The sequence below is a fragment of the Trichosurus vulpecula genome, chromosome 4, assembly GCF_011100635.1.
Source record: "Trichosurus vulpecula isolate mTriVul1 chromosome 4, mTriVul1.pri, whole genome shotgun sequence".
Classification (NCBI taxonomy): Eukaryota; Metazoa; Chordata; class Mammalia; order Diprotodontia; family Phalangeridae; genus Trichosurus; species Trichosurus vulpecula.
In genome coordinates this window covers 199,230,218-199,253,672 of record NC_050576.1, presented here as the reverse complement: position 1 = coordinate 199,253,672, position 23,455 = coordinate 199,230,218, and the positions used below count along the sequence as shown (strand labels likewise).

At 42.7% G+C, this 23,455-nt stretch overlaps 1 protein-coding gene across 8 annotated transcripts in view; it reads left to right on the top strand.

Annotated features, from left to right (window-relative positions):
- Nucleotides 1-2,220: 2,220 nt before the first annotated feature.
- Nucleotides 2,221-23,455, top strand: part of TMEM94 (transmembrane protein 94) — a 47,181-nt gene continuing 25,946 nt past the window's right edge. For 6 of the 8 annotated variants that reach the window (XM_036757536.1, XM_036757532.1, XM_036757531.1 and 3 more), the window contains exon 1: nucleotides 21,916-21,975. In XM_036757536.1, the coding sequence (XP_036613431.1) occupies nucleotides 21,922-21,975 (54 nt within the window). In that variant the 5' untranslated portion in view covers nucleotides 21,916-21,921. Of the gene's footprint in view, nucleotides 2,339-16,325; nucleotides 16,453-21,915; nucleotides 21,976-23,455 lie in introns of those variants that run through there. The other 2 variants (XM_036757533.1, XM_036757534.1) reach the window with 2 other exon arrangements.

Here is a 23,455-nt window from a genome sequence, read left to right as displayed (position 1 = left end):
AATTGTAATATCAAGTGAAATTTAATATCTCATTTGATCCTCACAACAGTCCTGTGAGGTAGGTGCTATTACCCCATTTTATAGTTAAGGAGACTGAGGTACACAGAGGTTAGTGATTTGCCGAGAGTCATACAGTTAGTAAATGTCTGTGGCCAGATTTGAACAGAGGTCTTCTTAATGCTAGGCTCAGTGCTCTCATCACTGCACCACTTGGCTGCCTAGGAGCTAATAAGTATTTCAAAGAAGGCTGAAATTTATTACAAAAGGAATCTAACTTTTCCCATCTTGCTGTTTTAATATAAACGGCAGGAGGTTTTTCATAAGACTCCAGACTGGCATACCTGGGGACATGGAGATATGAGGGCCTGCTGGGTTCTCAAAGACTGACACAGTATTATTTTAATAGCTTAGGAAGAGATTCCCAAGTAATTCCCCTAACAACTCGGATTTTCTTTGCAGTACTTCAGAGAAAACTGCACTGTTCAGGCATGAGATTCTGCTACTTGGGACCAAATTCAATGGTCAATAAGTCAATCAATGCATATTTATTAAGCACCCATTCCAGTATCTTTGCAAAGAAAATTCAAAATGGGGTTATGAAGAATCAGACAAGAACAAAAGGACTGAACAACAAGCAGGCACAGTGCTAAGCCTGGGGATATGGAAGAAAGTAACATAACAGTCTAAGGGATAGTAAAGTACGGTATAAACCTTTAACTGCTACATAAATTAGGTATTATGATTGTTATTGTTGTGGGTCTACCCAATGCAGGTACCATCTACCCTGCCTCTGCTTCCTTTGCCCCATCAGCAATAGCAACTCAAAGGACAGGCACCCCTCCCCCATCTCCACCCCCTTTCTTAACTTCGGCATTGTACCAAGAGGGAGTGAATGGATGAAAATCTACCGCTAGATCTATGCAGCCCCAGTCCATACATTACATCCCATTCAACCATTCATCTGGCAATCAAAGCCCATCTTGTCCTCTGTTCCTTACCTCCTCACTTTCTCCCCAAACCCACCCCCTGCCCATTCTCCTGCTTCTCTTGCTCTTGCCCTAGGGCAAAGCTACCATTACTACTTGAAAGAACATAAGAATCATCTGCCTATGGTTCAGTTCATAATCCTATGATTCTCCAACCCAAAAGCCTTTCCGGCCCCCACTACCTGTATCCTCCTATTAGAATGTAAACACCTTGAGGTTGGGTACTCTATCACTTTTGTAGTTAAGTCCTACCATAGTGCCTGACCCATAACAGGCAGTTAATAAACTCTGATTCATTCATTCGTGGCAATGTTTCTGTATATGGGGGAAGAGGGAAGGATGCTCCTGATTTTGTGACCTAAGCATCCCCTTGTTATCACAAACAAGAAAGAGGAAGCTTAAGAGGGAAAAGTATGTGAGAAGGAAAGTTCGGGAAAAATTTCTGCTTACGTTCTGGGATCCCAAATCAGCATTCTATGTCCAGCCTTGTGCCAGGATGCCTAGCTTCCTTTAAGGTTCAGCTCATATGCCACTTCCTATGATAAAGCCTTTCTTGATTCTGTCCCACCTCCACCCAGTTGTTGGTGTTGTCTTTCTTCCTCCTCGAATTACCTTGTGTTTAACGTATGGACACACATTTTGTGTATCATCTAGGAAGCCTCAAGCTCTCCGAAAGCAGGTACTATTTGGTTTTTTTGGTATCCCTAGAGCAGAGCTTTGCACAGTTGTATCTTCAGAACAGGGGCCTAGAACATTCTCCAGAGCTGAGCCTTGCACAATAGACGTCCGGTGAATTGAACCGGGGAAAGGGAGGGAGATGCTAAGATTATTGATTGCTGTGTTAGGTTTCTCAATGCGCTAAAGTGACTCTTTTCTACTCTAGGGCAAGGACGGGGAGGAGGGGAAAGTTGTCCTCTTCGCCCCTGAGGCGCTTCCAGCACCCCGCCCCGAGGCGTGGGCGGTCAGCCAGTCCAGAGCCAGGAAGACTCTTTTTTCTCTCTCTTTCTCTCTCTCTCTCCCCACCCCCCCTTCCTCAGGTGTCATTTCGCAGAGGTTTGCCCCTACCCGGGCCTCGAAGGGCGGAAGTAACTTCAGCCCGTCTTATTCCAGAACCAATGAGATCTTGGGAAACTGCCGCCACACTAGTCATTGACCAATAGAATCACAGGACGCTTCTCAGTCAGCCGGCATCTTCGTAATAGGAAAGGAGAGGAAGAGGGATTTTCCTTTTAGCATTGCCAGGAACGTAGATGGCGGCGGCCCTTGGTGGAGGGGAGGTGAATTGAGGAAGGGGGGGCAGGGGAGGGGGAGGCGAAGACTGGCAAGAGAAGGACAGGACCCTCGAGGGCCTGGTAAGTACAAGAAGGCCAGGGACCGGTCCATGGGGAGGAGCAGTCTGGTTCAGGGCTGACCCCTCTGTAGCCCCTTCCTCTTCTGACGTCCTGGCCAAGACCTGGGGAGTCTGGGGTCTGCACTTGGGAGAATGGGCCTCGCCTGGAGTTCGTCCCGGGGGAGAAGTGGAATGAATGGAGGGGGCTGACCACTGCCTCTCTTCTCCTTTCCCTGTCCCCTTCCCTCGGGGCCCCTGCCCCAGGCTTCCCTCCTGGTGGGGTCCAGCTGGCCAGGTAACCCCCTTCCCCCAACAACCTCCACACGTATACACAAAGGGTGGGCCCTGGTGGATCCCTGATTCAGGGCCTCAGGTTTGCCATGCATGGGCTTTGACCCTGAGTTTTTGAGCTCTGATGTTGTAATATATATTTATAGTCCCTGGGGGAGTCCCAAGGCCAAGCCAAATCGCAGTCCACTCCACCTTCTCCAACTGCAAACCCCCCCACCCCCCAGCTCAGCTGTTGCCTGGAAGCAGGACTTCAGTCCTTGTGTCCAAACACCACCCCCCCTTGCCCCTCCCCCCAAAAGGTCTTGCACCTGCTTTGTTTCCCTGGGAGCAGCCGAGCTGCCCAGCTTTGTTCCCTGGACCTCTTTCATAAACTTAGTTTGCTATTGTCCCAGTTTGGAAGTTCAATGTGCATTTATTTATTAAGAGCCTACCACCTGAGTCGTATATCCGGTGCTAAGCTTTGCAGATACAAAAAAAAGCTAAAAAAAAAAATCTCTGCCCTCGAGGAGCTCACAGTCCAATGGGGGAGCCAATGTGCAAGCAGCTCTGCAAACTATACCAGATAAATTGGAGATGATAATCTCGGAGAGAAGGCATAAGCTTCTTGCAGAAGGTGACTTTAGCTGAGATATTAGGGAATGTGATTGAGTAGGTAGGAGTGATGGTAACTCTCCCACTTCCTCAGACAACAGTTTAAACACAATAGTACCCATCTAGAAAACTAAAACTTTTTATTGTTCTCTGAAGTTCATATGTGTGTATGGTTCACCCATTCTTCCTCCACAACACCCTAAGGAACCACTTGTTACTCTCCTTCGGAGACTCCTCTGGTTCAGACCACTTCCAGGGCCACTCCAGGGAGAAGAAGAAAATTCTCCTAGCGTTCCAGCTTCAAAGCTGGAAGACCCTTGAGAAGCTGCCTAGTCCGCCTCCTTCATTTTGATAGATGAGGAAACTGAGGCCCAGACAGGTTAAGCAACCTGCCCAAAGTCACAAAATGATCACACAAGTAGTTAACAATAGCGGCTGAGGCTCTCTAAAGTTGACAAAGCACTTTCTATACACCACCTAGGAGAGTAGGAATTTTACTCTAAATCCAGCCCTCTTTCCGCTGCTTTGTATATTTCATTCAGCCTTAACTACACCGTAACTTTTATTGGTCTGGTTATATCCTCCTGTTATCCCTTCTTCCCCTTCTAGTTACAGTATGACTTGTCCAGAAGAGAAAGAACCACTACGCTAAGCCTGTCTTCCTTCCCTGTAGGTGTTTCTTTGCTCCAGTGAGAAGATGATCACCTAGCAGTTCTTTTACACGTTTATTGGAGAAATTCAGTTTTAAAGACAAATTGAATTTATCCTTTAGATACTCCTGGGAAAAACAGATATTCTAGCATTTTTACACATGAGATTGAACCATAAATATATAAAGGAACTTCTCTAGGCTCATGTGTTAACAGTCTAGAAGAGAATCTAAGCATTTGGATTTTTCCACTAGAACAACGGTTCTCAAAGAATAGTCTAGTGGTCTCTAAGGATCTTCCAGGTGGTCCATAGTTGTTCTCTAGTAATATCTATAGCATGATAGGTCTATACTGCAATTTTGGGGCAAGAATGAATAGTTTTAACAGCCCTTAAGGTAGAATCAGTGGCTTGACTAATTAAAAAAACAAACAAATGATTAATGACCATTATTTCTGGTGAGTATTTTGTTTGTTTTTAATGGAAGGCAGGTAGGGCTGGTGATCTCTTGCCCTAATGAAATGATTCATGGTCTGATAAAACTTAAGTCCCTCCATATTTGGCCTGGACCTATTGAATTGGGTACCCTGTAACAAAACAGAGCAGCAACTTGTCTAAGAGTTTTTAGAGAGTTTTCCATGGCACACAGAGGTTCAGTGACTAGTCTGTGGTTACACAGTTACAGGCAGTTCTCCTTTACATAAATGAACCGTGAGCAGACCTCTAAGTAAAGCGATTTTTACGTAATACAACTGATCCATGTCACTTAGCCGTTATAACAAAGGCATACACAAAATAACACCTTTAACATAAGTCATAAAATATACTAACATGCAGACATATTAAATACCTTGATAATAAACAGAATTATGAAATGAAAGGTAAAGTTAATGATAAAGTACACACAGTACTGTACACTAAACATAGGTATGTAGTATGTTGTTCCTTCCCCATCTACTATACCTAGCCTTTATCACTATAATTGGTTGTGCAACTTTTTTTCGAAGCTATTGAAAGATGCTTAGGTAGTGGCTCTTTTTCCCTTATATATCTGACAATATTAAGTAATACTATCTTCAACTAGTATTTGAACTTTTAAAAATTTTCAAGTACTTGGATCCAGCTTTTCAATACAAGAAAAAAATTCACTCAAATGTTGAAATGCTTCTGCCAGCTATTTTGTTGTTGACTTTTTTGGTTCAACCTTGGGTTCCTAAGCTTCCCTTTTTTTCTTCTGCAATCTTGCAGCTAGCAGCTCAGTCGGGTCCGCATTCAGTAGTTTTTCTCCACAAGACTCAGTCGACTCTTCCACATCATTCTCATCCACTCCTAGCACTAGTTCTTGTGCTAATTTTAAAATCTTGTTACTCATTTCTTCAAACTTTTCATCTTTGTCAAATCTACAAAAATCAGGAATGAACTGCGGGCATGCTTTTTCCCAAACTCACTTCATACTTGTTTCTGTTACATCTTCCCTTGCCTTAGTAATATTCCAGATTGCATGATAAATATTAAGATTTCCACAAACCTCTCAATGTCAATTCCTTATGTACAGCCAAAACTGCAACTGCCAGGGCAAATGTAGTGTGTAGCAATCACTCCCTGATCCATAGGTAGTATTATTGAGGTAGTTGGTGTTGGTGGAAGGTGGACCCACTTTTACATTTTCATCTAGATGGGGAGGGTGACCTGGGGCATTATCCAAAATAAGTAAAATCTTCAAGAATGCCCTTATTATTGTTCAAAGAAGATAAATGTTGTTTATGCCTTAGAGTTAGCAAAATGATGCACAAGTGGTGTGGCCCTGCTGTTTCCTTTCAATGCTCTGGGATTTTCTGACTAGTACACAAGAACAGGTTTTAGTATGCAAGTCTCAGATGCATCCCCTCCAAGGAGAAGAGTAACCATTTTTGGAAGCTTTATGTCTCAGTATAGTTTTTTCCTCTACCAAAATGTAGGTTCAAATAGCATTCTTTGATAAAGTAGGCCGGTTTTGTCTACATTAAAGATTTGCTACAGCAAATAAGGACCTTCATCTATTATTTTTTGCAGGAACTCTAGGAACGTCTTTGCGGTTTCAGTATCTTCACTAGCAGCCTCTCCTGACACTTGCAAATTATGAAATCCTGCACTATTTTTAAAATCATGCAATTTTAAAATTGTACCACTTGGTGTAAATACCTGTGTTCCTTCGGGCTACTTTTCTTTTAAATCTTCAAAGAGCCTTTGAGTCTTGGCTTGAATTGTCATTAAGCTTAAAGGAATATTCTTCTGAGTCTGGTTTTCTATCCACTTAGTTAATAGTTTCTCCATCTCTAGAATAGCACCTTCTCTTTGTTTTGACAGATAAGTAGATTTCATGCAAGTGCTCCCTTTTGCCTGCTCCTTTATCTGAGCAGCATCTTTCACTATGATGTTCACAGTCAGTACCACAAGACTAGGTTCACGTGCTATCTTATTGATGACAATTTTTGTCCTCTTTCATGTTTTCTAATTATTTTCATTTCCAAGTCTATTGGCTTCTGCTTATGAGATGGTTCACTTTTCCCTTCAAGATCCCGTTTGCCACCAGCCATGACGAAAATGTAAGGATTACTACTGAACACAGGGGGAGAGGTACAGTATCACTCACTGTCTATGGACATGCAGAAACTAACTTAAAAGATGCTTCTCAGTTTCCTGCTGCCATTTATGTTACCCCAACCATACAGCATCTTATATTGTTGTATAGCATCTGTTTTGCATAAGGAATTTTCATATTTTTTCTGGAATGATTTATTTCACAATAATTTATGTAAAGTCGAATTTGTGGAATGTGAATTTACGTAAAGCAAGAATTGTCTGTAGTATGTGTCAGAAAGAGGACATGAACCCAATCAACCAACATTTATTAAGCACCTACTGTATGCCACAGCATTATGCTAGGTGCTGGGGATACAAAGGTATTTTTGAATCTTCTTCCAGAGTTCATATGTGACCCCTGAGAAGTCTCTTTATATATCTGTGCTTCAGTTTCATGCAAAATGCTAAAATATCTGTTTCACCTTTGAAATAGACCTTATCCTTCTGGGACTCATGTTCTTTCCAGAAAGAGCATATTTACATTCTATTGACTCTTGTTCTAGTTGACATCATGGCTGTTTCATGACCATTAGATGGGTGATAGTAGATGATAATAAAAAGTTAATAGGAGTACACACACATGTATGTGTGTGTGTGTAAATATGTGTGTGTATGTGCATAGCTAGGGCCTGAAGTTGTCACATTATTCAAATTGGCACTGCATATTTCCATGCCAATTACCATAGTTTGCATAATTATAGTTCTGAATAGGGTAGATTCCAATATATACAGCCACTTCAGGGGATTCTCTGTCTCTAACAAAATAATTACCAGGTTATTTTTTTTGAAGGGGAGGCACTAGCAGCTGCAGGGGTGGGGGAAGTGGAGGGAAAAGGGGAGAGAGCACATGCCAGTTATGGAGGGGACAAACAGTCCCCTGTCCGGAGGTGGAGTATCATGTATGGGGAACAGTAAGAAGGCCAATTTGGCCAACTGTACAGCACTTGAAGGAGAGTAATGTGTAATAAGGTTGAAAAGGTAGGTGGGGGCCAGATTGTGGAGTGCTTTCAATGTCAAAAGGAGGAATTCATATTTAATTCTAAAGGTACTAGGGAGCTATTGGAGTTTATTGAACAGTGTGATAACATGGTCAGATCCGTGCATTGGGCCAGTCACTTTGGCAGCAGGGTGTAGGACTGATGGGAATTTGGAGATACTAGAGGTAGAGAGATCAATTAAGCTTGGAGGGCCGGAACGGGGGTGGGAGCCATTTGTAAGTGGAGAGAAAGGGATGGTGTGCCTTCCTGATTCCCCCAACTCTTGGTGACTTTCCTCCCTATCTACCTTGTATTTAATTACTGTGTATATTTGTTTTGTTTTTATTCCATATCTACTTAGACATGAACATGTGACAGAATATCCTCAAGAGCAGGCATTGTTTCATTTTTTGTTTTTGTATCCTCAGCACTTGACTTAATATCTGGCACGTAGTAGGTTTTTAATAGATGCTTGTTTATTAACTGACAGATTCAGGAGATGTTTTGAAGGTCCGAACACGCTGATCCTTTAATTCACTATGCTATTCTGTCTATTGAAATAACAATGCCTGATATTTTATGGATCATGCTATGGTTTATGAAACAATTTTTGTCCATCTGATTCTCACAATAGCTCTATGAAGTGCTATCAAGAAGTTTTATCATTCCTCTTTCTGGTTAAATGAAATTTTCTGAGTTATTCAGAGAGATTTAACTTGCTCAGGGTCATACAGCTGATAAGTATCTGAAGGGAGATTTGACCTCAGGTTTTCCTGACTTCTGGTCCAGCACCCCATCACCTACACTCTATAGTCAGAGCTTGATTATGGAGAGGATATCCTTTGGGATAAGAGAGTATGGATCCTGGTTCTGTCCTTTACCACCTGTGTGACCTTGAACAAAATGAACAGGTTATTTCCTTTATCTGGGCCTGTTCTCTCATCGGTAAAATGAAGGAATGGGATTAGATGAAAGATGTGTCATAGGCCACATGTGGGGCAACACTCCTAAGTGAGGCCCAAACCAAGTTAAAAATGTAATTTTCTTTTTTCTTTTTTTTATATTAATTAATTTTTTTTTGGTTTACAACACTCAGTTCCACGAGTTTTTGAGTTCCAAATTTTCTCCCCCTCCCTCCCTCCCCCCACCATGGCATGTAATCAGATATAGGTTCTACATATACCTTCACATTAAACTTATTTTCAATTGAGAAATATTTAACAAAATAAATTAAAAATAATAAGATGTAGATATTACATTTAAAAACTAAGTCAACACATGGCCTTCAAGGATCCTTACATACCTGTTTGGTGGCCCCCGTTTCTGTTTAAGTTGATACCAGTGAACTAAATGATCGCTAAAGTCTCTTCTAGCTGTGAATTATATTACGCTGTGGAGAAGGCACTTTTTTTTTTTTGTACTGACTTGGGATTTCAGTGGTGTGGGGAACACTCAGTGAAGAGGCCCCCTCTACTTGAAAGTCATAGTCTTAGTTGTCTGGGGACACTAAGATTTATCCATGGCTATACCCACATAGCCAGGATGTGTCAGAAGCAGGATTTGAACCCAGGATCTAGAAATCACTTTTATTTAGGCTGCTAGAGCAGCTTCCATTTTCCCCATTAAAACTTCTACCAGAAGTGGGAGCAGGAAAATTGAGAGGCGTTAATAAGGGATAAAATGGTCCCACCCTTAAACTCATATAACCCCTGATTAAATAAGGGCTAATGGAGCTTGAGTCCATCCTTCCTTGTGGAGACTTGGGTAAGAGGGGAACAAGGGTCAGGCAATGAAGGAGAGAAAGGAGAAAGCACTTTACATTTCTATTTTGAGCAGTTGCTGGGGAGTGCCAGCCCCGGGTGCTGAGAATCACTCTCCTGGAAAGCTTAACTCCTGCATAGCTAATGAGGAGTGAAAGTGGCAATCCGCCTTTCCCCTCACTGCCCCCTCCCTAGAGGCCGACTTAGGAAAGAATTTGTGTGGGGACAGAAGGGAACACTAAAGTAAGGGTTCTGCAAATTGGAGGCTTTATTTAACCCAGGGTTTGGAGTCCCGCAGTGTACCCTGGAAGAATGAGGCTGTTGCCAGTGATACATTTTTGCTTCCAACTCTACGACTCTTGTTGGGGGTGGATAATAAGCAGGCAAAAAGCAGCCAGTCATCTTTTCATTAAGTAGGATAGGCTGTGATTGAAGCAGAAATGTGTTTTTCCTCAAAATGAAGCCACTGTTTATGTACAATTTTTGCCTTCAGAGCCCTCTAAAGATTGCAGGTTAGCTGGTCTGCTGAGGACAGTAGTAAACAACTCCAGTAACCTGGCATGACAAGGGCAAGGGTCACATTTGGGGTTCTACCCAAGGTGGAAATGCCTATTCAAGGTGGAAGACCGAGGCTAAACTGCCCTTGGATCAGCCCAGTAGAGGAGGCTGCTGTGGGGGCCAGTAGGCATAGTCCAGGCCACTTAACCTCACTGTCTTCTATAAACGGAGTTAATGGTGGCATCAGCCTTCCTGAGTAGGAGGAATGATGTTCGAAAGAGATGTGGGCAAGAACAAGTCGTAGAGAGAAAATGGAAGGCCGTGCAGTTATTACAGTATCTCACACTTAGAAAGTATTTTCTCACGAAAGCCCCAATATCATGATTTCCATTTTGCAGAGCAGGAAACTGAGTCTCAGATGGAATGACTTATCCTTGGTCACAGCTGGTAAATTATTAGAGCTGAGTCTTGAACCCAGGTCTTCTGGCTCCAAGTTTCGTGTTCTCTCCACCAACCACACTGCTTTAAATAGATTTTGCTGTCTAGGCCCTGACCCTAAGGCTAAGGGGGTTTGTTGCCAAGTAACAAACAGTGAGAAGGCTCAGACTGAATCAGAACTGGAAGCTGCCCATGTTCTGATGCAAGGTCTGGCTGTCAGCGGTGCCCTCACTAAGATTTTGTTAAAAGAATTTTAAAAAACTGGATTATTCAACTCCTTTTTACCCTAAACTCCTCCTGAGGGGCCCTTTAGCTGTCTTTTCCTTCAAATTGCTTTCTGGAGAATTAACATATGGTCTTGTTCCTATATGTAGCCATAGGAAACATCTCCCCCTTCCTTTCGTGTTTTTTATGACCTTTAAGAAATTCTGAATTTAACAAATACCACAACGTAGAATATGAGAGGATTGTATATAAAATAATGACTCTATTCCATGCTGCTTATTTTTTTTAAGTACATAATAAATTCAGCAAATTACTCTTACAGCTCTCCTGCTTGTTTGTGCTTCCTTCTGAATTTCTTTCTGTTGTATATGCATTTAAAAATGCATGTTTTCCCCTTTTCTTGCCTTTTTTTTTGGCATCACTATTGCTCTCCTCCCCAAATCGTCCTTCCATTAAGAACAGGAAGAAAACAGAAACAGCTTTTGAAACAAATACACTTAGTCAAGAAAAACAAATCCATACTCTGGCCATGTTCTAAAATGTGTCTCCTTCTGCCACTTAACTCTACCACCTCTGTCCAAAGGTGGGTAACCTACAGGCTCTTTGGGAATGTGATTAGTCATTGCTTTCATCTGAGTTCTCAAACTTTTAAAAATTGCCTCTCTTTACGATGTTTTTATTGTGTACATTCTTCATTTGTTCAGCTTATTTCCCCAAGCATTGATTTGTACAAGTCTTCCCATGATTCTCAGAAATCATCTCTCCCCCTTTCTTACTGCTCAGTAATAATTCCATTACATTCTGATACTGTCATTTGCTCTGCAGCTCCCCAGTTTTCCTTATCCACCCTCACCCTACCCCACTTTTCATTATTCAAAGCTGAAGTTTATTTTGCTTGTGACTTTTCTCTCCCTGCCCTTATCCTCTCTCCTAATCTCTTTACATTCTCCCCCTCCACCCATACTCACTTTTTTCCCTGTTGAGCTTAGTGTATTTCTACACCTGATTTTGTGTGTGAGTGTGTATATGTAAATACCACTTCCTCTAAGTTTACATTATGAGAAACAATCAGCCCCATCCCCTTCCTCTGTTTCACACTGTTTTCCCTTCGTCCTCACTCTAAAACTCTGGTGTAACAGCCAGGTCCTTTGTTTTGCCCAATTTCCTCAGCACCCTTTGAAGACATGCTGAATGGATAGTTGTTTCTTCTCTTTCCTCTTGGAATGTTAAGCCTTGCATCGTTATATAATCTCTTCCAATTGCTTTATCTAAATTTACCTTTCTAGGTCTCTCTGACTTCTGTGTTTGTACTTCAGAGCTCCTACTCAGGGCTGGTCTTTTCATTAAAAGTGCTTGAGAAAAAAGAAAAAAAAGAAGTTCTTGAAAGACTCCATTAAAGGTCTGTTTTTCCCCCAGTAGGATTATACTCAGCTTTTCAGGGCAAATCATTCTTGGTTATGGGCCTATATCTTTTGTCATTTGTATTCCAAGATCTCAGGTTTTTGGTAGAAGCTTCCAGGTCTTGTGTGATCCTGACTGGTCCCATGGTCCTTTCTGAATGCTTGTAGTATTTTTTTCTGGCTACGACATTTTGGGGACTTTTTCTTTGAGGGTTCATTTTAAGAGGTAATTGGAGAATTCTTTCTATATCTTTCTTTTGCCTTCTGGTTCTAGGTTTGGCTAGATCTGGGCAATTTTCATTTATGATTTATTGAAAAAGAGTGTTTTTGAGCATTCTAATTCTCCTTGAACAGTTTTCTGGGTCATTGTTTTTAATATTAAACATCTTTCATCTTTTTTTTCAATCTTTTGATTTTGTTCTGATATTTCTTAGTTTTCATGTAGTAATTGGTTTCTGTTTGACCTATTCTAATTTTCAGGGTTTCAGTTTCTTGGGTAAGGCTTTTCTCTTTCACTTTCTCTTATAAGTTACTTAATTCACTTTCCATTTCTTTTCTCTTTTGCTTTTATTTCGTTTTTTATCTTTTGCTTCATTCCTTGTAGGTAGACATGTTCTGGGCTGTCTTCTTGGATATCTGGATGTCTAATAATTCTTTATTGGTATCTTCTTTTAACTAATTTTCAGCCACAGTTCTGGAACTGGGGCTTTGTACTAGAGCCAAGGTCTGCCTCCTGTTTTGCCTTTGGCCGGGCACATCAGCCCTGCTTCATTTTGAATTTCCAGCCCCCCTGGGGCTTTCTCATAGCAGCCATACACTCTTGTTTTCTGGGTACAAAATTTTACAGGCTATGTAAATCTCTGGTTGTGTTGGGAGACTTCTCTCTTGTTTTCCGGCCTGGCTTTTCTGGCAGGCCCCCTTTCCTATTGCTTATAGGCTTCCGATTGACTCTTTTTAAAAGCAGTTCTTGAGTAGATGAAATCACTTGCTGTAGATTTTCATTGAATTTCTTGCTCATTATTTGGTCTATGCTGTTTTTAGGTTTCTGCTGGAGTAAATGTGTGGGAGTTGGGCTGCCTGTCACCTGAAGTCTTTCCCTCTTCCTTTCTGTTTCATATTCTATCAGACCATTCTAAAGCCCTCATCCTCCCAAGCTAGGGCCACTGTAACAGTCTCTTAACTGATCTCCCTGCTGGGGATTCTACCACTGTCAGATTAATAATCTTCCTAAAATCAGAGCATACCCTGCATTACAAACCCTGCTTATAGCACTAGTTAATGGTTCCCTTCTGCCTACAGAATAAAGTTCATACCCCTTGGCTTGCGAGGCCTTTCATAATTTGGGCTCTTCAGCTTTACTTTTTACTCCCTGAGGAAACCCTGTACTCTAGAATGGTCTTCAGATATACCATGGGCATTCATGTGTCTTTACCTCTTTGTACTCCTTTCCTTTTTCTTGAATTTTTCTCTCGTGATCTAAATCCTATGTACCTTTCCAGGTACCAAGTCCCATCTCCTTCATGAAACCTTTCCAGAGCACTTTAGCCTAGGACTGTCTCTCTCAAGAGTGGAACTAGCCTTTAAAGCCTTAACATCTGTCAGACCTAAAAAAATAACTGAGTTTCATTAGACTAATGTATGAAATGATGGAAGAACTTCATCCTTTAGAAAGATCTCCTGTCTTATCTATCTTTATTGTGCTGCTGTGGTCCTAGTCGGTAGCATAACTGTTTATAACCTTTAGATCCCCATTGAATGATAATGGAAGGAATTTATAGGAACAGTCTCCATCTAGCATCTTTGTGGCGACTCCTCTGAAAAACCCTGGGTTACTCTATGGGAACCTTGGTGCTGCTACACACATAAAACATATCCCAAGGGTGGAAAACAGCTACGTGGAGGGGTGGGTCTGCCCTTTAAGCCCATTTCATTGGGTTGCCTAAGGAAAAATGTCACTGTACCCCATAGCCATTTTACTGTCTCTCTTCTCTTTGGGTGACCCTCTTGAGTTAGCTCTGTTTTCCAAGCATTGTTTAGAGATGGGGAGAGAATGGGGTGGGGTTGGAAAAGAGCTGGCAAGTCCTTGGATCTGGACTGTTCCATCCACAGCACTGATGCTAGCCTACTAGGAATCTGAATGAGAGTTTCAGAGGACCTGGCTGCTTCAGAGCCTTGGGCCTCCCTGCTAGGGTTCTTGGATCAGAGCTTTTGTGTTTTTTGACAGCTCCTTTGTGAGCCAGTTCCTCTGAGGTTTTTTGGCTGTCCCCTCTTTAAAGAGGCCCTGATGCTACTAGCCCCAGAGGTAGCTGTTCCAGTTGGCAGCTTTCCCCAGGGGAGTCCAGGGTTTGAGACCCAGCACTGAATTTGAATTCCGGGGTCCCCTTCTGAATTTGCCATCAACATTCAGTGTATCCTTAGGGCATATTCATCTGGGCCTCCCTCTTAGTAAATAACAAATATTCTTTTCTGTGCCTCGGTGTCTGCATCTAGTTCTGAGCAGGTTGATTGGGAGTTAAATGGGTGAGGAGTATCTTGTACAGACTCTGTTTAAAGATGCTTTAAGAAGAGGTATCATTCTGTACCCAACCAACTTCTTTGTCTCTTGAAATTAACCTCGCCTTACTTTGTGCCAAAGAAAATTCTGCTTTGCTGGGGGACTTCACTGGTATATTTGTCTTTGTAAATTTTGGCATCTCAATCAAACACTGGAAACAATTGAAATGAGGACTTTCTGCTCCCTTCTATCCTCAACGCACGTTGATCCCAGAAGATAATAATACATCATCCTTCCCTCTAGCTCTCTGTGATTAGTGATGTCTAGCTGGTGATGGGCATTGTGGAGTCCATTGTTCTGATGCTGCCTAATCTCCTTAGCAGCCTGTAAATGCTGAGGTCTGGTCAGGTGGGAGAAACAGTACCACCCAGGGGGCACTTCACAAGGAAAGCCAGATTAAAACTGTAGGATGCAGCTGCATCAGGATACAGGCCAAAAAAAACCAGGGCTTGCTTATGGAAAGGAGTGGGTAATTTCCAAATCTCTGCAGTATATGGGTTTCCTGGGCTGTGTGCGCTGCATGGGAATCATGTAGGTGGGCATCCTGTTAATTCCTCAGCAGTCTGCCCTAGAACAGCTAGGGCAGCTAGGTGGTGCAGTGGTTAGAATGCTGGACTTGGGGTCAGGAAGACTCATCTTCCTGAGTTCAAGTCTAGCCTCTGACACTTATTAGCTGTGTGACCCTGGGCAAGTCATTTTACTGTTTGCTTCAGTTTCCTCATCTGTAGAATGAGCTGGAGAAGGAAATGGCAAGCCACTCAAGTATCTTGGCCAAGAAAACCCCAAATCGGAACACTAATAGTCAAATATGACTGAAAAACAACTCAATAACTGCCATAGGAGCTGTCTGCCCTGGACATTACAGACTCCAGAGAACAGTTGAATGGGAGTGGCAAAGTCCTCACATAGTCCAAAGCATATGAATCTATTTTGAGTCCTGTACCAGGCCCACCTGAGGCTCTTTCAGAGATGAGCTCCTAAGATGTGTCTAGGCCTCTCAAAAGTCCTTCAGACTAAGGATGACTTGGTATCAAGCCAGATTTCCCCATACCACTCGGGCCAAACACATCTTGGTGTGACTTCTTGCTGTTAAAGCTCAGCTGAGTGGAGGGAGATGCTCCGAGAGATCTAGGAGTGAAAGTGGTGGGTACTCTTCATTTTGGCATAATATCAACCTGCTTTGCCAGGTTGTTGTGTTGTCAGATCAAATCTGCCATCAGACGCTTCTGGGTCCTTGACTCTAGCTTCCTGACCTGCTTCTAGTAAGTCCTTGTTGAATGCTGCCCCACAGATAAATTGCACCAAACTGCCGAAGGGGTTGCTGTGATGGGGTATGTTCCCAGTGAATGGAGGACGTTATTACTGGGGCTGCAGGGGAGATTAGCCAGCCAGAGCCTAAATATGTAAAAGTAATTGAGTATTTGGCTTCTGATGGCAGCAGTGGGATGAATACCCTGCCACCCCCTGAGCACTTAGGCCTCTATTCTACTCCACCCTCTCCTTTTCCCCGATCTTTAATATCCTGTCCGGATAGCAGCCCCTGTGCCACGAGACGTTGAGCCCATTCTTTGCCTCAAGTCACTGTACTAGTATAGGATTGACTGCTTGTTTCTAGATAGGTTGCTAGGAAAGAGCCTGGAATGTGGGCACTCTCCTAAGCAGGAACAGTCCGTCTCACTGCCTCTCTGTTCCCATGCCGGTGTGTGGGAACACACATAAGTTAACCTTGTGTTACTTATTGGCTACCAAGCCCAGCAAGCTGGATGTACCGTGGAAGCAGCCCGGGATAGTGGAAAGCATGTTGGATTTGTATAGTCAGGAGACACCAAGTTCTGCCCTTTACTACCCTTTGTGACCTTGAGTCATTTAACTTTACTGTGCCTCAGTTTCCTCAGCTGTACACTGGAAGGGTTTGTTCTAAATGATCTCAAAGTTCAGTTCTGGCTCTAAATCTATGATATATGATTTCCCTCTCTTCCCCCCACCCCCCTTTGTATTTTCCCAGGTGATGTTGCTGTGACATAGTCACTAGGGCTTGCAAGTGTGAAAGAGGACCCTCTCTGTGGGTCCTTACTACATTCTTCTGGGCATGCCTACTGCACTTTGGAGCCATGGACCTGAAGAAACACCAGGTAGGCCTTCATTGCCTTGAAGTTCTTTCTTTGTCTCTTTTGGATCCCCCCTCCCCCCAGTCCTTCAAGTTGACTTCTGTTTATTTGGAGGACTCTTCTAAATTAGTAGGGAACAGAAAGGCTCTTATGCTTGTAGTGTGATTATTGTCTGTTGACTGTATATTGGGTAGCGGTGGTGGGGTAATGTTGCTTGATTGGAAGGCAGAGAGGTGGATATTCTTGAATACAAGATAGAGAAATGAGGTGGAATTAATTTACAGAGTGCATAAAGCTCTACTGGGCTTTCAGATTCTGATTGGAGCCCAGAGCAGCTGCTTATAGCTCTTGCCCAAGGATTTGTAATTTTGCTTGTTTTATCTTTACTAGGGCCTTACCAGTTGATTCATATGAGTTTAGCTGACCACCACATATGGCTCCTCTGTAACTAGACTGCAGGGTACCATTCACACTTAGGTAGTGGCTTTGTTAGCTGGTACAAGTCAGCCTGGCTGGTGGTATGGATTTTTCAATATAGTGCTCCATCTTATCCTCACTTTAGAATAATCTTATGCCACTGACACTAATGGTGGGTTGAGAGTTGGATGGTCTTTGTGTGCAACTACCAGAATGTCTTTGTCTCTCGTTACGACCTTCCCATAGTTCTCTTTGTCAGGAAGGAGATTCTGTTGTAAACAGAACCAGGAATTTCCTCCCCAAGGGTTTTGCTCTAAACCTATCTCTCTTTCTCCTTTTTTTAATCCAATTGCCAAGCTTTATTAATTTAATCTTGTTATTCTTTTCTTTTTTCGTTTTCTTAATATTTTTTCCCAATTACATTTAAAAACAATTTTTAACATTTGTTTATTAAAATTTTGAGTTTCAAATTCTGTCCCTTTCTCTCTTCCCTCCTCACTGAGAAGGCAAGCAATTTTGATATAGGTAATATATGTGCAGAACATGTTTCCACAAACATATTTCCACATTAGTGCAGACATGCAAAACATATTTCACATTAGTCATGTTGTGAAAAAAAAAACAGACAAGAAACCTCCCCCAAGATAAAGTAAAAATATAGTATACTTTGATCTGTATTCAGATTGCATCAGTTTTTTCTCTGGAGGTGGATAGCATTTCTCATCATAAGTCTTTCAGAATTGTCTTGGATCATCGTATTGATGAGAAGCTAAGTCATCCACAGCTGATCATTATACAATAATGCTGTCACTGTGTACAATAGTCTGCTGTTTCTGCTCACTTCCCTTCATATCAGTTCATGTAAGTCTTTCTGGGTTTTTCTGAGAGCATCTTGCTCATCATTTCTTATAGCACAGTAGTATTCCATCACATTTATATACCACAACTTGTTCAGCCATTCCCCAATTGGTGGTCATCCCCTCAATTTCCAATTCTTTGCTACCACTAAAAGAGCTGCTATAAATATTTTTGTTCGTGGAGGGCCTTTTCCTTTTTTTTATCTCTTTGGAGTACAGACCTAGTAGTGATATTGCTTGGTCAGTGAACTTATGTCTCGATAAGGTGTCCTGGCCAATTTCCCTTAAAGAGAGCAAAGCAGAGCTGTTCTTTAGCTTTTTTTTGTTGGTCTGGTGCGTGCTTAAGCCATAGAAGAGCATGTGGAAACTAGGACATGATGGGCTGGGAGACTTATTGAAGGACCTAGTTGTCTGAGTTTCAGGGCTGATGCTGTTGAGCAGGGAAGTGTAGTCAGAGGAGAAGGAGATATATATATGTCTGCCCATTTGCTGTGCCAGTAGTATCCCAGCTGATTGCTAGGTCATCTCGTCCGTAGAAGTCTTAGAAAAGAATACTTTACAGATATCTTTAGCCCATCCCTGACTCTGATTTGAAAAGAGAATACTGCCTTCTGGCTTGACCCTGATGGTGAAACACCATTTCCTGTTGTCGTAGGGATCAAAGTTCTGAGATCCACTGGCCAAGCCCAAGAAGGGTCTGAAGGCTCATCTCTGGGAAGTTATTTACTCATATTTCCTCTGCATTCTCCTCCTCCCCTTCCTGAGCTGATGAGGCCAGGGTGGGTGTCATCATGATACAGTACCTGTATCGTTAGCACTTACTGAGTGTTTGCTTTTTGTGAGGCACTGTGCTGCCACTGGGCAGACAGAGGGGCTTAAAGTCTAGTTGAGAGCGGGGTCAAATACAAAAACAGATGAATAGCAATGCTTGTTCAAGGTAGTAGCATGTGCTAAATGAGTGAAAAAATCAGAGGATTGAGAAAAGGGGTTTTTCATGGGGTGGGACTTGAGCCTGGGCTTTGAAGAAAAGGCAAGATTTATGCATATGGATTGGGCATGGGTTTGGGGGGAGAGGGGAGTGGAAGAGAGCACATTTCAAACAGGGGCATGAGCAGAATTATTGAGACAGGATTGTTTATACCAAGTTTGGAGAAAATTCAGTAAACTAGTTTGACTCAAGCAGAAGATTTGTGTGGGGAAGTAGTGGGAAATACATTTAGAGAGATGGGTAATAGCCAAATTGTGGAGAACCAAACTAAGGAGTTTGGACTTTAAATGGCTGATGATGGAATTTTTCTGCTCCCTTCCTATTCTGGCTGGAAAATTATAATTTATATTTGCTGGGGCCAGATCTGGACTTCCTGAGCACAGAGTGGGAAATCAATCTTCTTCAGCCTCTGTGGTGTTGGAAATGCATGAAACTGGCCTGATTGTGATTAGTAGTTGGGTAGCTTTTCTGCTGGCTACAGAACTAAAGATCAGCTTGGCTGATACTGGCTGATTTCCTGACCCCTGACTTCCTCCTTCCTTCTCCGGCTCATACCCAATCTTTTGCTGTGTCTCCCTGTATCTGATTCCCTTTTCTGCAGCCCACAATATATGTCCTACAACAGTGGTTGTCCAAACTCCTGCCTCTTAGAATGATTGCCTATATTTTCTACTGCTGAGAAATGGGTGCTATGGCTTTGCTAAATATGACACGATGCAGTGTCGCTGGTCGAGCCCAGGACCAGTGAGCATTTCTTCCTAGGTAATGTCACACAGCACTGAGGGTTTAGCTAACCATCTCCACAACTGTGTCTGTTTAAATGAGTAATGCTACTATGTGGTCAGCCTCAGCAGCAGACAAAGTTGGACTTCGTGGTTTGGGAGTATCAGACAGGCCTCTTGTGGGCTGACTTCTGAAACTGCTGCCAGATTGTATAAACAGAAGTTATCTGAATAGGGAGCTGTTCCTGCCCTTGCCTCTGTCCTCTGAGTGGCCGAGGAGTGTTGGAACCTCACTAGCCTTCACATTTAGGTGGAATAGTCCTCCTTTCTGCCCCCATTATGCCAATGGGTTGCCTGGGGCCCTACCTGGAGCTGTGTTTGGAAGGGGGAGGGGAGAGGCCAGCTTGTGTTGTATCAAGGTTCTTTCTTCCCTCCTGTGGTATGAAACAGTGTCGTCTAGGAAACCGAGTGCCCTAGAGAAAGATGCTCAGGCTCGTTCTCTCTCGCTCCTCTGCTTCTCTCCCTTTGCAGTTGCAGCCATGAGGCTTTAGGTTCTCTTTCTTATCAGATCTCTCTGATTTCTGAGATACTGTTTGAAAGGGCAGCTGGGATCATCTGTTCTTGTGGCATGTCCCTTTCATTTCTTCTTCCCCCATGTCCCCTTCCTCCCCCCCTCCAATTAAGCCTTCTTTTTTAATATCACGTTCATTTCTGAATATGTCCTTGTCTCCTACCCCAAAAATAATTTCTTTTAATAAAGATTTTAAAAAGAGGGAAAAAAGCAAGTTGGTTTTGTGAAACCAGCTGACCACATCAGCTGTGTCTGTTGGTATATCCAATATCCTGCACCCGTAGTCTACCACCTTTGCAGTGGATGTGTGGAAATGCATTTTCTCAATTCTTCTGGGGCCACCCTCTTGCTTCTGTGATCTATATATAGGTGTTTTATCTGCTTCAAGAATGTTTACCAACATAAGACCGGGGCTCAGAAACCTTCTAGGTCCCATGAAATGACTTGAGTCCCATGTAAGACCCCTTCCCTCTGTTCTGGAGGTGAAGTGGTGTGGTTATCCTTCAGGGGAGCCCCCTGTACCTAGCTGTAGCCCTCCAGGCCTGCCTCATTCTGGGTTTTGGATTCATCATCACCTGCTTTTACAGATCTTCACTTGGCACAGCACGATGACAGTCTCTGCTTCTGCTTAGCTGTACGTCCCTAGGCAAGTCACTCAAAGCTCCAGTTTCCTCGTCTATAAAATGAGCATGATAATCTTGTGCTACCTGTCTCACAGGTTGTTGGGAGGAAGTGCTTTATATATTCAAAACACTGTAAATGTCAGTTGTGACGATCACCTCTGGATGGAAGGTAGAGGTGAAGGGAAGCATCCATGTGTGGAGTTAAAACGATGTTCATCTAAGCTAGACTTTTGATTTTGCCCTTCTTTGTGTGAGCTTACTTCCGTTGGTTTCTTGACTCATCTAGGCCTAAAGTTCTGTTTTCCAGCTTCCACTGCCCAAGTCCTTTCTAGCTGAGGATAGCCTGTAGCTGTCCTCCCTCCCCCACTCCAATCCTCTTTTTCTCACTACAGGATGTGTTGCTATTAAAATTCTGCATTGCCTTTCTCTCTTCCTTCCTCCAGTCTCAGGACTAGGAACAACTGCTCCTTGGCAGTAGGGAAGTCACTCCGAGCACTCTCTTGTGGGGAGTTCCTACTGGAAAATAGCTATCTTGCCCCCCACCCTTTTTCTTACCTTTCCAAATGCCTCAGAGGTAATGGGATAAATGGTTCATAAAGCAACCCTTGGGGAGCTAAAGACAGTCTCTGGCTCCTGTAGCATCCAGCAGGGATGCTTTTCTTTACCCCAGTTACTGTGGTGCTTATTTGTTAACTCCTTTCTCTTTCCACATCATCTTTGACCATACACTTTCCCCTCTCCTGACATGGGTGGCTCAATTCTAGTGGTTTCATATGACACATGGTCAAGCTCCTGATCACCTCACAGAACGCTGTACAAACTTTGTCCTCACTGTTCTCAATCTCCTCCCTCCTTTCTCTCTCCATTCTGCCTCCCACCCTCCCTCTCACCGCTGCTGCTGTTGCTGCTGCCTCCTCCCTCTCTGAATCTTCAGCGTGACTGGAAATAGGCTGAATTAATCAGCAGATTGGAGCAGCTCCTGATTCTCTGCAGCACTGGGCTTCTTGTTCACATTCTCTCTGGCTTTCTGTGTTCGGTCGGTCTGTTTGTCTGTCTGTCTCTCTCTCCCCTCTTCTTCTTTCCTTTCCTCTTCCTTTCTCTTCCCTCTTCTTTCCCCCTTCCCTCTTTCATCTCTCTCCCTCCCTCCCTTTCTCCTCTTTCCCCCTCTTGCCTCTCTACTCCTCTTGTCTCTCTCCCCTTCCCTCTGTTCCCCCTTTCCTCTTCTCTTTGTCCTCTAACTCTTTTTCTGTCTCTCTTTAAGGACGGTATTGAAAATTGTTTTGTTTAACTCTTGGTTACTCAGGCCTTATCCTCGATGCTCTTTAAGCAGGCAGAACTGTGGATGCCCAGTCAGGGCAAGTGCAGCAAAGTGAGTATGCCACATTGGTTTTTATATTTCTGTTGAAAATGGCTTGTCCCCTGCTTTGTGCTCATCCTAAGGTCTGTGAACATTTCAGGGGTCCTGGAGTAGTAGCTAGAATAGCTCCAGGTGGGCCAGAGGCAGTGAGGCCTTCCAGCCAAAAAGCTGATGTGCCTATTGAGCTGGCAGAGGGGCTCATGAGTTGGTTGGAGAAGATGGAGGAAAGCCTAAATGACCCAGCCCCAAGCAGAGTGATAACATGGACAGCATCCACTCTGGCCTATCCAAGGGACATTATGTTAAGAAATGTCAGCATTCTCTCTCTCCCTGAAGGAAGATAGCACTGGGGAAATGAATGAAGCATTAAGTCCAGGCCAGGGAGGACTCCTTTGAAAGTGTAGGGATATCTTAATGTCATCCTGTTCTTTGGTAGCTCTAGAAGATGGGAGGAAAGAGATGAGAGAGTTAGAAATAGGAAGGATTGAGGGAGAGGAGACCTGTAGGATCAATACTGTTACCCTGCTATCTTTTAGCTTCAGTCAGAGTTTATTTGTGAGTTGTTTGTCATTACTCTTTTTTAAAAAGTATTATGAACTAGGAAATAATCCGCAAATGTGGATATTTCCATATGCAAAGAAGGCCAGAAAAAGATTGTATATGAAACCATTGATTTCTTATGTACAGCTTTAAAATACACACATATGTAAATTTGATGCACTAGTACCAATATTGTCCTACTTGTCTGTGTCCTCTTATGAACTCCCTTCTCTTTTCTTCCATGATTTTAAACTGTTTGATGGCTCATTTTTTTCTTTCATTTCGCTTCCTCTCCCTTTTTTAACCCATAAAAGCTCTTCTTTATAACAAATAAGTGTAGATAAACAAAACAAATTTGTGTTGAATGGTTCATGTCTGAAAAGTTGTAGGTCTCAGTCTGCACCTGTAGCCCATCACCTCTCTACCAAGCAGTGGAAGGCATGTATCTACTTAAGTCTTCTAGAATCATAATCGGTCATTGCACAGGGTTCTTGACTTTCAAAGTTGCTTTATTTTATAAAGTTTTGATCATTTCATAAATAGTTCTCCTGGTTCACTTCGTGCTACATCAGTTCATACAGTTTTTCCCAGATTTTTCAGAATCTATCCCTATTTGCCATTTCTTGTTGACAATAATATTATATTCACATACCATAATTTGTTCAGTTATTCCCCAATTAATGGACACCCACTTTTCCAGGTTTTTACTACAACAAAAAATATTGCTGTGATACGTATGGGTCCTTTCCCTATATTTTTGACATTTATTTGGTGATACAACCCTAATAGTGGTATTACTGGTACAAAGAACGTGCACAGTTTAGTGACTTTTAGGGTATACTTCCAAATTACTTTCCAGAATTGCACATCAATTCATAGCTCCCTGAAGGGTTCATTCATGTGCTCATTTTCCTATATAGTTCCTCTAATAATTAACATTTTACTTTTTTGT